This window comes from Labeo rohita, chromosome 1 (genome assembly GCF_022985175.1).
Source record: "Labeo rohita strain BAU-BD-2019 chromosome 1, IGBB_LRoh.1.0, whole genome shotgun sequence".
Classification (NCBI taxonomy): Eukaryota; Metazoa; Chordata; class Actinopteri; order Cypriniformes; family Cyprinidae; genus Labeo; species Labeo rohita.
Window position 1 is genome coordinate 17,005,566 of NC_066869.1, and position 14,278 is coordinate 17,019,843.

Genomic DNA, 14,278 nt, shown 5'->3' on the forward strand with positions numbered 1-14,278 from the left:
AAAACTGTTTGCACTACAAACCACTGTGCTCATAATTACCATAATTAAGATAATACATTAAAGTACTATTATAAGACACACCAATTTGCAATATTAAGCAACAAAACTAGTTGTTTCGTACAGTTAAAAAAAAGCTGGATGCGGATGAAAGATGAAGCCAGATGCATAAAATTTACAAATGGTCGAGCCCACTCTTACAGGAAAAAAAGATGGATATAAAATGTATATATGATGTATACTTATAATGCGTAATATGTATTGTAACATAATAAGTAATGTGTGTAATAACACAAATGTATACAACTAATAATTAATATATTTATTTGGATTTACAATTAGGCCTAGATGGATAGCTCTCATATTCTGATATACTTTCAGGGTGTATAATTATATGTATAAGCGTTTCTGTACATTTATAATTATATATTTGGATTCATGAATATACTGAATACATAATCAGATGTTATATTATTCCTTTCTAATAATATACAGTGAGGGGAAACGCAAGCCCACCTGGGCCACTGCAACCAGAGGCCCCTAGTGAGGAAAACTGAGCTTATTCCCTCAGGTCCGGAAACAGCTCTAAGTGTGGTTACACCCATCATGCCTGAAACACAGAGGAGCTCTCCTACAGACAAACCAACTTACATTAGGACATATACAAAAAACAGAAAGTAGGACCTTGTTTATGAAGAAATCAAGCTCTCTGTGACTTACTTAAGGTGAGTCATACATTTACCTACTAATAGGACTGTGTTCAAATACACACCTATGATATACACACAGTTTATTGGTAAGCTCTTAAATTTGCAGATTCTTAATGTTGGGTTGCCACTTAATTTCCATTGTAAAATCTGGGCCCTGAATTAAAACCTGTTTTAGCCCAAACAAACATGAAGTGCCTAGTGTGAATACATGCAAACAAAAACACTGGTAAATGTTCTGGAGATGGTGTTATGTGGTGAGAACAGGTGTTTGGATTACTTCAGTCCAGTTTTAACCAGACAACAGCATTCCTCAAACATGCTCAGAGATTAGCTGAGCTTGTTTGATGCAGATGTACCAAATCCCACAATGTTTGCGCCTCAGTAAGATGCCGTGAAGCTACAGCACAGCGGGATACCCCTGAACAAACAAGCAAACATCGCCGTCCCGTTTATCTAACCCTATTTACCCAGCTGCGTCAAAGAGAGTCTTGAGGTAGCTGGTAATTAAAATCGTGATTTGTCGTTTTTCTGTTGGATAAATAAATCTGCACATCATTGCAAGCCACTGATTACCGGTCAGAATACCAATACGTGTTCATCAATGTGTTGATATGACTTTATTATTGTTTATATGAGCTTTTCTGTTGGATTGAATCTAAGCCACCCTTTTATTCCAGCCAGAACTCAATTCAGTTATAATGCTGTTCAGTAGATCCTGAAGCCAGAGACTCTGAAAACAGAAACATTTCCATTTAGAAGCTTCTGTACAATTTCTTAAGTTTCTAGGCAACCCTAATTAGAATCCCACAGGCTACTTTGGTGAAAGAATTGGTGTCTTTTATCATAGTGCTTCTGCCACAATTTTCGCCAAGTTACAATGATTTTCGAGCTTGAGTTTAAAGCTTTGAGGCTTTTTTGTGTTGTTACACTTGGCGTTGAGAGGTTTATTGCTTTATTTTAAAAAAATTAATAGTAAAAATCTGATTGGATAAGTCACTTCTAAACTTGTGCACATACATTCAAATAATTCTATATTAATGCACCTATATACATTCTATATAGCTATAATATCACTTAGAGTTGCACTTATGAACTTTAGTACTGGGTTTAATGGTTGTTTAGGTTAAACAATGGCCCTTAAGCATCGTAAAGTCACTGTAATTCATTTTGTTAATTGGGAAAAAAAAAAAAAAAAAAAATATATATATATATATATATATATATATACATATAATTATAACAATTACTGTTAGATTTTTTTCTGATTATATATATATATATATATTTGGAAATTTAGATTTTTTACGAACTTAAAGTAAAGTAAAGAAATAAAAAAAAAATACATATATATATATATATATATATATATTTACATTTTTAAATTGCGAAAATTTAATTTTTGATTTTTTAGCCATTCTGTAAAGAAATGAATGGCTTCTTTACTGAATGGCTAAAAAAAAAATACAAAATTCAAGCAGAAATAATAGCAGTTCTCAGTCATTTAGCCTCTCTCTCTCTCTCTCTCTCTATATATATATATATATGTATAATTTTTTTCTGCTTAATTGCTAAAATTATTTAGTTTACTTTTTTACTGAATTTTTTTAGCAATTTAGTAAAGAACTATATATACACACACACACACAAATTCTGCTAAATTACTAAAATTATTTAGTTTTTTGATTGAATTTTTAATTTTTTTTTAGCAATTTAGTAAAGAAATATACATATATACATTTATATATATAACATCTTGTGATTTCGGAACTGTGATATTTTAGCACACGCACAAGGCCTATAACATATAGGTCAAAAAGGAAATGAAAAACAACTTATCTCAATTTTAAGCTTATATTTATTAAATGAACATGAATGCAAATTAGTTTTTAACATCTCACATGAGCAGTAAGGCATAAGTCACATTCTCCTCCGTAAAGAAAATCATATAAAATTATTATTGCCTTCATTGTTTCAAACACCACGTGTCTCATTCGTTCAGTGCGTCGTGTCAGGAGTGCGACAAATTCAACCCTCGCTTTTTAATCTGTCCGTTGAGGGCGACAAAGAACCCGTCTCGCTTTTGCAACACACAAGAAACTTTGGTCTCCAAATCCTTGTTTCGCCGAAAAGTAGAAAAAGTTGGCACAAAAGTCACTACTTTTTCCGACGTTGAGGAAAAGACTTTCTCCAAAGGAAAACAAACAAGTAAACATCAGGAAACAACATGAATTGTCCTTACAAAACCTGAAAGCGCCAGGCGGCCTGGTCTTTGTAGTCCAAGCAGTCGGCCGCCGCCGAACTGAAGTTCAGTTTCCATGATGAAGCCACAGCGGCCTGATCTTTGTAATCTTTGTAATCCAGACAGTCTGAAGAGCTGAACGCCAGCCCTGCGCCGCCATACCCCTGGTGAGGGTGATGCGGGTGTCCGCCGCTCTGCCCGATGTGGTGCGGGTGGTGTCCTGATACCGCGGCGGTGCTCAGCTGTGTGTGATGGGCGTGTGGGTGATGGTGGGCGTGGGCGGGCATCGGCGCCAAGTAGGATCCGCAGTCCATGCCGCCAAAGTAAGAGGCGGCGTTCGAGGTCGGGTAGCCCTGGGCGTAGCTGGGAGCCTGGTTGTAAGGCATGGGGTACGACGGCACTCCTGTAGTACCCCCGCCACCCGAGATGGCCCTCTGCATGCAGGACGCGCTGGCCGGGGGGGAGATGTCTGGGAGCGAGGGGGGAGCGGGAAGCGGCGAGACCGGAGCGGGACTCCAGATGGACGAGACAGGTGTTGTTCCTGAGGACGAGCTGCTGATCAGACCGGAGGGGTTGGAGCCTGAGGACGAAGACGAGGACGATGAGGTGTTACTGGAGACAGCGGGAGGAGTGAAGTGGCCACTGCTCTCTGACCCAGGGCTTTCACGGGACGGAGAGGATTTCTTCTTCGCCGGGCGGATCTTGGAACTGCTGCTGCTGCTGCTCTGCTGCTGCTGACGACACTTTGCACGTCTGTTCTTAAACCAAACCTGTTGACAAACACGTTGTGGTTAATAATGCAAATCAGCTGAAATATTAAAGGATTATTACTTCCAGAATAAAAATTTCCTGATGATTTACTCACCCCCATGTCATCCAAAAAAGTCTTTTTTTCAGTCGAAAAGAAAGGTTTTTGTGGAAAACATTCCAGGTTGTTCTCCAAATAGTGGACTTTAATGGGGATTAGTGGGTTGAAGGTTCAAATTGCAGTTTCACAAAGGGCTCTACATGATCTCAGCCGAGGAATAAGGGTCTTATCTAACTTTTTATCCACAAATGCTCATCGTCCACTAGCTCTGCAATGCATGTGCATCACGCATTACATAATCATCAAAATTGTCTGACATTGTTGCCTTTTTTTATAAAGGACGTTTGACTTTCTTTGCAAGCTCACTTTGTAAACACTGGGTCGGTACCTTCTCCTACATCACGTGTGACCTTTCCAACGTGATTACGTTATGGGTCCAGATAGTGCAAGATGAGCATTTGTGGTTAAAACGTATGTACATTTTAATAAAAAAAAAAAAAAAAAAAAATGACTGATTGTTTTGCTAGATAAGACCCTTATTCCTTGGCTAGAATCATGTAGAGCCCTTTGAAGCTGCATTGAAACCCGTTCAACCCATTGGCTCCCATTGAAGTACACCATATAGAGAAAAATCCTGGAATGTTTTTCTCATAAACCTTAATTTTTTTTTGACTGAAGAAAAGAAAGACATGAACATCTTGGATGACATGTGGGTGAGTAAACAATCAGGAAATTTTTATTCTGAAAGTGAACTAATCCTTTAAGGTCTGAACACCTAAAATATTGATTTGAGATCAAATAAGAAAAAAATTTGAGATGGATAACGATATATACAACTCTATTGCTTTCAACAGAGCTGCTTTACAGATGAAATTAAACTCTGAAACATTAATTATTGAACAGAATCAACATTATTCAGCTCAATTCAGATTCAGTGTTGATTCAATTCAGTTCAAGCAAAGAAATTGAAACAAGTTCAAATTAATCTGTAAAGCAGCTTTAAAGCAGGCAGTGACACTATTCTCTCCTGTAGAGCTGCTTTAAAGATGCAATTCAACTTATTTAATAACAACATTAACTTGAGCTTAATAATGACCCTGTAGAGTTGTTTTCTGTAGAGCTGTTTTAGCTGAATTGACGTTGTTGCATAATTGATCATTTACAACACAGACAGAGTTATTAAATGGAATTGAAACAACACTGACTCTAACATTACCATTATTTTTCTGTTTATGACTGTAGAGCGCCACATTAATAAATCTCTCAGCATTAGGAAAGTAGAACAACAACACCCACCTGCACTCTTGACTCAGGCAAATTGATTTTCAGAGCAACCTCCTCACGCATGAAAATATCTGGGTAGCGCGTCTTTGCAAACAGATTCTCCAGGATGTCCAGCTGAGTGCGAGTGAACGTCGTTCTCTCTCTTCTCTGCTTACGAGGATTTGCTGCAATAAGAAAACCAAAATGAAGTTACTAAATCATCTCTAAAGATGGTTTGAAATAGCGTAGATGCACTTTAAAGTCATTTGTGACCCTTGATCACAAAACCAGTCTAAAGCACGTGCATATTTGTAGCAATAGCCAAAAATACATTGTATGGGTCAAAATTATTGATTTTTCTTTTATGCCAAAAATCATTAGGATATTAAATAAAGATCATGTACCATGAAAGATATTTTGTAAATTTACTACCATAAATATATCAAAACTTAATTTTTGATTAGTAATATGCCTTGCTAAGAACTTCATTTGGACAACTTTAAAGGCGATTTCCTCAATATTTTGATTTTTGGCACCCTCAGTTTCCAGATTTTCAAATAGTTGTATCTTGGCCATATATTGTCATAACAAACCATGCATCAGTGGAAAGCTTATTAATTCAGCTTTCAGAAGCTGTGTGAATCTCTTTTTTTTTTTAAAAAAGACCTTTATGACTGGTTTTGTATATCACATTTTAGCCATGCATTGCTTAAAAGTTTTCTTGCATTAAGATTCTGCATGAAGAAACTCTATAAATGTTATCTTTCAAAGATATATGCTTACTGGGATATCCCACAGAGGGATGGAGGAGGTCCATAGTTGCCCCGCTGAGCCCCAGCCCGTTCATGGCATAAGGGGCCTGTTTGAGGTATGACATCATTGTTGAGCTCCAGAGAGACACCTGCAACAAAAATCATTAAATAAATAAATAAAAAATAGTGTTTATTAAAAATTTGTATTTTTATTATTATTTTTAACTTTATTGTTTTTTTCCCTCCAAAATTTCAAAAGAGCATACCAGTTTTTGGAATTGCTAGTAATTTATAAACTTTATTCTACGTTTTGTCCTAGCACACAGTGAGGTGTAATAAATAGTATTTGGATATATTAAATACACAGCCCACTGTAAAAGGTGTGAAAAGCATGTCAGGACAATGATCAGTCTGAATATGACTAATGTCTTGCCTTTAATGATCGCTTTTTTTCACACTCGACTAATCAAGGCCTTCACACACTAATTGGCCATTTACATGTCATGCCCTGTTAAGCGCTCCTGACGGACGCGACGCCGCCAAATCTTTGATCTTTTCTTTTGTTTATCGGAACATTTGAAATTTGGCGGTAGAACGATGAATTTAATGAATTGCCGTTTTAATCTAACAAATGCTTACAGATAAACACGACGATATATATATATTTATTTTATATTATTTTAAATAATATTTATATAGCATAATATTTCTAAAATAAAGTTATTTAGTTCCAGAATGACTGAATCCACTTTGAAGAAATGCGCAAAAGAATAGAATAGAAGACAAAAAATAGAAAACATCTGTTATTTAAAAAGTTAATTTATTATATAGTCCTACATATTTTTTGGTTGTAATTACAGTATTTTTAAATGTTATTTAAATATAGCCTATTACCTCACAGATCGAACGAACAAATAAGTAAATAGTTAACATTTTTGAAACGAAATTCGCAACATGGAATCGAATATCTGAATTATGTTTCTAACGCTGACGCGCTTGTTTTCCTGGACCGAAGGCCGAAGGCTCGAGATAAACTCGAGGCTTATGCGCATTTGGAATTATTTGGGAGGACCAAACTGTGTTTCGTTGCAATTGTTATGAGGCAATAGTACAAATGTATTAAGACAAAAGTTCTGTAAATGACATGTTGCGCTTTTTCTCCGTCGCTCATGCCTATGAATGGCCCCATTAATCCCACGCTGAGGACAGATAACATGGGCCTAAAGACTCCACAATCGAGCTTTAACTATATGTAAATGGCCAGTGAGTGTGCAAATTATTCTCCATAGCCATTTAGATTAGACCCAGAGGGGACTCCATTTACAGAAGAAACCTTATCAACTAAATAAACGACAACTCTCAATTTCTCCGTGCACTCTGGCTCTGTAAAGTTTGTTAATTACAACTGCAATTGCGGAGTTCTGAAAGACATAAGTAGCCTTAGCTAATTCATGCAAAATTTAGCTTATTTATATACTTTTAAAAAATCCCCTGGCATTAATTTGTCTTCGGCTTAATGCAAATCAATTGTCTTTAGCCTAATAATTTTCCTAAAACAAGATAATTTACTTTTGAATCACTTTTTTAAGAGATCCTTAAATCCAAATTAATGAACTAAGTAAAAGAGCAAAATTAATTTCAGCTGCTGCCTTATATTTTAAAAACATGCAGTTAAGTTTACTGCACTTTTAAAGCATTCTGAAAACTTTAAACTCAGTTTAATGAACCAACTATAGCCTAATTGCAAAATTAATTTTAATTGCTGCCTTATATTTTACGGATAAGCAAAGTGATGCATTATGCATTTAAGTTTACAGAACTTTTAAAGAAATCTGAAAACCTTTGATCGAAATGGCAACAAAATGGAAAACAACCTTTAATTCTGCACCTTTAAATTTCGATTTGCATTTATAATAAAAAAGAAATGTAAAACATTTTGCTTTACCTTTTATTCTTAGTTCTTCTATCCTCTTTCTTCTTCTTTGAGATCCGTAAACTGAAAATCCACAAAACCAAGAAACTCTTTTTGCAGAGAGCTCTGGACTCCAGCTGATGGTTGGAATTGCAAGAAAGCAAATTAGCCACAAACTTCACAACAAGTTCCCAATATGATCACAAAGTCCGTCTGCAGACAGTCGGATGCAGTGCCTTAAGAGGCTCGTCGTATCCACGCGTAATATTAAGGTGATAGCCAATGCTGACGGATTGAGATTGATCACCTTCTTGATGGCCTGTCCGTCTATGAGCAAAAGACACCTGCAGACCCGCCCACCACAGCCAATCAGAACTGTCGGTTATTCTTACAGACGACCGCTTTAGCCAATCAGAACGAAGATGTACTCATTAACTCCTCCTTTCGATGTGACGACATATTAACCTGCAGTGTGAATGTGCGAGTCCCGAGGAGAGTAAACTATTTGAATACACTTTTAATTCGAGCCTTTAGTGAGCGTAAACACTGAGGGAAAGCAAATAGAAAAGATAAGAATACTTTTCTTAAATCGATCTGCCGTTTGGTCAATGAAAACGCGTTGTTTTTAGAGACCAAATTTTATCTGAGCACTAATTATCAACATGGATAAAATAAGCTCATCCACGCATGCTTTAAAGAAAAGTTTGTTTGGGTATAAACGTAAATAATTAATATAAGCATGTTTCAACAATTAATAAACGTGATTTTTTTGTCAGACAGTTATTAGAGATATGCGCCTTCCTTGATATATAGGTCAGTCTGGACTTCATACGTAATTTAAAACTACATTTACTACATGTACACATTCACAAAATTGAATTTAGTTTTAGATTTCAATTTCAGAATTAAATCTAATTTGGATTTTTTAAAAGTCAAAAAGCTGTAACTGCGGAGAAAAAGCGTCTGCAAGTCTAAATAAATAAATAAATCTTGACGTAAATATAGTTTTATATTATCATGTACCTTTTATTATTTATTAAAAACAAACAGTAAAAGGACTCTGTTTTAAAATCTTAACTGGAGTAGCTATATAAAATTATTTGTTCTCCAAATTGAATTCAGTGTGTTGTAACCAACATGCATAAATTGTTTTGTTGTCCACAAAATAATAATAATAATAATCATCATCATCACAATAATAATAAGTAAATAAATAAAACATAAACAGGGGTGAACCCCTAAAGACCCTTATGAGTGTCAAGGACATTAAGTAAAAAATGAATTAATTTAAACATTAAAAAAAGTTTAGTAGTTTAGTAGTTTATGTATGACTGGATATTGGTTACTAAATAAAACAAGAAAAGAAAAGAAAGAAAACATTGTTTTGTAAAGTAGGACAGTATGACTGGGATTATATTAGTGTTTTTTTTTTTTTTTTTTTTTTGTCATTTTCGTGCATTTAAATTATTTTAGATAAAAACGGCATAAACCTTTATATTAGGCTACAAAAAATTACATAATCACTTAAAGTCACGTAGCATCGATGAGGCCTACAGACATGAGAACACAAGTCAATCTATTAATAATTAGAAATTATCATCATAAGGGCATTCACATGCTTACTATAGCATATACAAAGTGACTTATTTTATTGCCAAATTATTGCTCCAGATCTGGCGTTCGCACACAAAAGAACAATGATGAGATCCATTACAGCATAAACCCAGAAAAAACAACTCCAACTTCTTGGAACAATTTAGCACGCACCAAAGGCTTTTAAAGAGGCTCGATCACGTAAAATCAAGATATCTGCTGGCACTAACCTATTGTCCGGGGGTATTTGTGTAATCCCAAAATGCAGTAGAGTTTCCTGAGCAGTATAAACCCGTAAAGCCGCGGGATCAGCCGGCCTGAAGCAAGTGTGTGTGTGTGTGTGCTTGAGAGAAAGAACCAGTGTGTGTGTGTGTGCGTGCGATTGGTCTCTTTGCCAGGCGGATTGTCGTGTCTCTTGTAAATTGTCGGCGCTTATTAAAACGATGGTGCATAAAATCCCCTGTAAATCCCAGAGTTGTCAGAAAGCACAAGCGCAGTGCGCTCTGATCTGTCACTCACCGGGGCTTCGGTGAAAGAGGAAGAAGCGGGAAAGTTTTACACCTGGATTGAGGAGTTCATGGAGGCGGATCAGCAGGTAGCCTACCGACTTTCCGTGACGTGCTTTAAAACGATTTAAATCTGGCGGAAATTAAAATATAATATGAGATTTCCTAAAGTCTTATATATTTTTTCTGTTTAAACTATACTTTTGTTTTCTGGCCTGTTCACGCTCGGTTACGAACGAAGTTTTTTATTGTAAAGTTCTTAAGTCGTTAACTTCTTGAGAAGGCAGTCCTGTCTATAACATCTATCAAAAAGAAAATAAAACACTTCTAAATCGAAAAAACAAAAACAAACTTTTCTTGTGTTGGTTCCTGTGCATCTTACATTCTGAGGCCCAGACCCTGTTCTTCATTATTTTAAAATAAAGTTTTGTTTCATTTTAATTTACATGTTTTATATTTAAGATGTACAAACTTTAATTTCATGATGTTTTTGTATTTGGTTTAAAAACAAACGTAATTTGTGCTTTTTGTTTGGTTAAATTATTTTATGTGAGAAACAAACATTCTTTATTTAAAAAAAAGTAAGTTTCAGACTGAAATAAAACTGACACTTTGTTTGTTTTGCTATAAAATAATAATCCAAACTTTAATAGTAATAGTTGCAAAACAGCTTAAACATTGAAAATACTTCAAAAAGAAAGTGTCTGAAAATAAGATGCAATCAGTTCAGTTGTCTCTCAATGCTTTCCAAAAAAGTACTACACATAGGCCTTTAAAAGTTTACTTTAAGAAACATCTAGACGTGTGGAGAAAAACACAGTATCAAAGACACCATGACAACTTTGTAGTGAACAAAAGTGGCACAGATGAAGGACAGCAGTGATTAGATATGAGCGTTCACTAACTGATCGAAGCTTTTGTTTAGGGGGAAAATTAATCCGGTAGCTGCTGCCAGCTTTCGTGAGGAGAAAACACAACCCGCCTGTTTCAGCTGATCTCAGTTCAGAGTTTCCTTTTAAATCCTGTCGATATGACTGCTCAGAGACGGAAAACCAGAGCCCAGATCAGAACTATAACCTGAGACACACAGGCCCTTGACACTTAACCTGAATACATTATTTAGGGACTAATAATAGGTTGTTTGAGTTGTGTTACATTGCAAACACACTACAGCATGGCGTAATAATTCACAAGGAAGTGCATGTTCATGCTGTAATTTAATAAGCATTGAAAATTAAGTGTTATTCCAACTTTTCTTCCCTATTCACATACACCAATTATTTTCTGTGACCTTTCCGGTTGTTCAAGATAACAAATAAAAATCATTTTAAATAATTTTAAAAAGTGCCCTGACTTTATTTATTCAATAAACTTTTCCAGGTCTAGAAATCATAATGCTATCTCCTCAATATTTTCACATATGATGACTGATAATGCCTGAATTCAGAAAATTATACTGTAGAATTAAGTCCAATGTAATGCAATTTACATGCACTGTTAATTACATAATATTATGTGTTAAGTAAGTAACCTGAAAAAGAAAGCTTGAATTTTTAATAAAATTTCTAATAAAAAAACATGTCCTGATTACATTCGTTCAGTGTTATTTTAAAATCACTGATGCACTATTATAGTTTTTGTTAATATTTAAATTTTAGTTTGTTTCAGTAATTTTTTGTCACTTTTATTAGTTTAAAAAAGGTCTATCTAGTTTCTATTCATTTTTATTTTAGTTTACTTGTAATCATTTTAGTACTTTAAGCTAAACTAAATGAAACTAAGAAATGTTGTCTTAATTGGCAACCAGCACTTTTTAAATATTTTGTTTCAAGTAATGAAAATGTTTTATTTTTCTGGTTTTGGTTTTAGTTTTTGGTAATGGTAATGATAACCCTGGTGACGTCACTTAATGATGGAGGGGAAAAGCCAAACACTCACCGTGAGTGTGGACAAGAAGATAATGGAGAGGAGGGGAGAGCAGGGGAGTGTGGAGCTGTCAATCACAGCACGGGGGTCCCGCCCCCCTCATTAGGAGGGTAAATAGAAGGGAGGAGTGATGAGAGATAGAATGAGAGAAACAAGACTCAGGAGGAGAAACCAGATACGCAGCTTAAACACACACACACACAATGACACACTACACCACAACACTTCAACAGCAAAATACAGCAACATATTCTACTAAGAAATATGAGCGGGACACTTTGTTTGCTTGTTTCCTTTTGAGAACATCTTAGCTAATCTTGAAATAATTGACTACCTAAATGTCCATGACTTGTTTGCTATATTCTATGCAGATCACTCCAAAACGAAATACGAAAATTATTTACTTTCATATCGTTCCAAACTTTCTTTCTTCTGTCGAACAAAAAAGAAGCGATTTGAACAATGCTGGTAACAGCTTTGGTTCCCAATGACTTCCATTTCATAAACAAAAATTACAGCGGGAATCTATGGGAAGTGAAATTGTTCAGTTACCGACATTCTACATATTTTTATATTTTGAAGAATGTTGGTAACCAAAGAGTTTCAGTTCCCACTGATTTCTATTTTATAGACAAAAATTACAGTGAAAGTCAATGGGAACTAAAATGGTTTGGTGACCAACATTCTTCATATATTTATTTATTGATGTTTTGAATAAAATTGGTAATCAGTTTTGATTCCCATTTGATATTTTTTGGACAGAAATTACAATGGATCTCAGTGGGAACCAAAACGGGTTGGTTACCAACATTCTTCATATATATATTTTTATTTTATAGATATTTTGAATAATATTGGTAATCAGTTTTGGTTCCCATTGACAGAAATTACAGTGGATCTCAATGGCAACCATTATTATTTTTAATAATGTTCATAATCAAAAAGTTTTGGTTCCCACAACCTTCCATTTTATGGACAGAAATTACAATGGAAGTCAATAGGAACTGAAATAGCTCAGTGACCAACATTCTTCATATTTTTATTTATTGATATTTTGAATAACATTGGTAATCGATTTTGGATCCCATTGACTTACATTTATTGGACAGAGATTACAATGGATCTCGATGGGTAACAAAGTGGTTTGGTTACAAACATTCTTCATATATATATATTTTTTTATTTTATTATTTTTACAAACCGTTTTTGTTCCCATTTTATAGACAAAAATTACAGTGTAAGTCAATGCGAATCAAAACCACCTGGCTACCAACATTCTTCACGTATTTATTTATTTTATAGATATTTTGAAAAATGTTCATAATCAAACACTTTTGGTTCTCACTACCTTCCATTTTATGGACAGAAATTCAATGGAAGTCAATGGGGACTGAAACTGTTCAGTTACCAATATTCTTCATATATGTATTAATATTATTGATATTTTGAAGAATGTTGTTAACCAAATCATTTCGGTTTCCATTGTCTTCTATTTTATAGACCAAAATTACAGTGGAAGTCAATGGGAACAGAAACCATCTGGCTACAAGAATGTTAATATATTTATTTATTTTATAGATATTTTGAATAATGTTAATCAAACAGTTTTGGTTCCCATTGACTTCCATTTGAAAGACAAAAATGACAGTGGAAGTCAACGGGAATGAAAAGTGCCTTGTTACCAAAAGTTTTCATATATATATTTATATATTTTTCTGAATCGATATTTTAAATGATGTTAATCAACCAGTTTTAGTTCTCACTGACTTCCATTAAATGGATAGAAATTACATTGGATGTCAATAGGAACTGAAACAATTTGGTTACCAACATTCTTCATATATTTATTTATTCATATTTTGAATAATATTAGTAATCAGTTTTAGTTTCCATTGACTTACATTTTATAGACAAAAATTACAGTGGAAGTCAATGGGAACCAAAACTGTTTGGTTACCAGTATTATTCAAAAAAATATATACATGAAGATATATGAAGTTTTGGTTCCCATTTTATAGACATAAATTACAGTGGAAGTCAAGGGGAACCAAAGCTGTCTGTCTACCAAATTTTTTCATGTATTTATTTATATAATAGATATTTTGAATAATGTTAATCAAATTTCCATTTTATAGACAAATATTACAGTGAAAGTCTATGGCAACTGAAATGGTTTGGTTACCAACATTGGTCATATATTTATTTATTCATATATTGAATAATATTGGTAATCAGTTTAGGTTCCCATTGACTTCCATTTTTTGGACAGAAATTACAATGGATGTCAATGGGAACCAAAACTGTTTGGCTACCAGCATTATTCAAAATATCTATAAAATAAAAATATAACAATAAAGTACTTGAAGATATATGAAGAATTTTGTTAATCAAACCGTTTTGGTTTCCATTTTAGACAAAAATTACAGTGGAAGTCAATGGGAACCAAAACCATCTGGCTACCAACATTTATTTATTTTATAGATGTTCATAAGCAAACATATTTGTTTCAGGTTACAAACATTCTTCAAAACTTCTTTTTTTATATTCCACAGAAGATAGAAACTCTTACAGG

At 34.3% G+C, this 14,278-nt stretch overlaps 1 protein-coding gene across 3 annotated transcripts in view; it reads right to left on the reverse strand.

Annotated features, from left to right (window-relative positions):
- Nucleotides 1-2,561: 2,561 nt before the first annotated feature.
- otx2a (orthodenticle homeobox 2a) overlaps nucleotides 2,562-14,278 on the reverse strand; it is a 43,477-nt gene continuing 31,760 nt past the window's right edge. For 2 of the 3 annotated variants that reach the window (XM_051114366.1, XM_051114381.1), the window contains 4 exons: nucleotides 7,715-7,818; nucleotides 5,801-5,918; nucleotides 5,051-5,202; nucleotides 2,562-3,716 (listed from right to left, as the gene is read on the reverse strand). In XM_051114366.1, coding sequence (XP_050970323.1) covers nucleotides 2,943-3,716; nucleotides 5,051-5,202; nucleotides 5,801-5,897 — 1,023 coding nt within the window. In that variant the 5' untranslated portion in view covers nucleotides 5,898-5,918; nucleotides 7,715-7,818 and the 3' untranslated portion in view covers nucleotides 2,562-2,942. Of the gene's footprint in view, nucleotides 3,717-5,050; nucleotides 5,203-5,800; nucleotides 5,919-7,714; nucleotides 7,819-9,504; nucleotides 9,614-14,278 lie in introns of those variants that run through there. The other variant, XM_051114372.1, reaches the window with a different exon arrangement.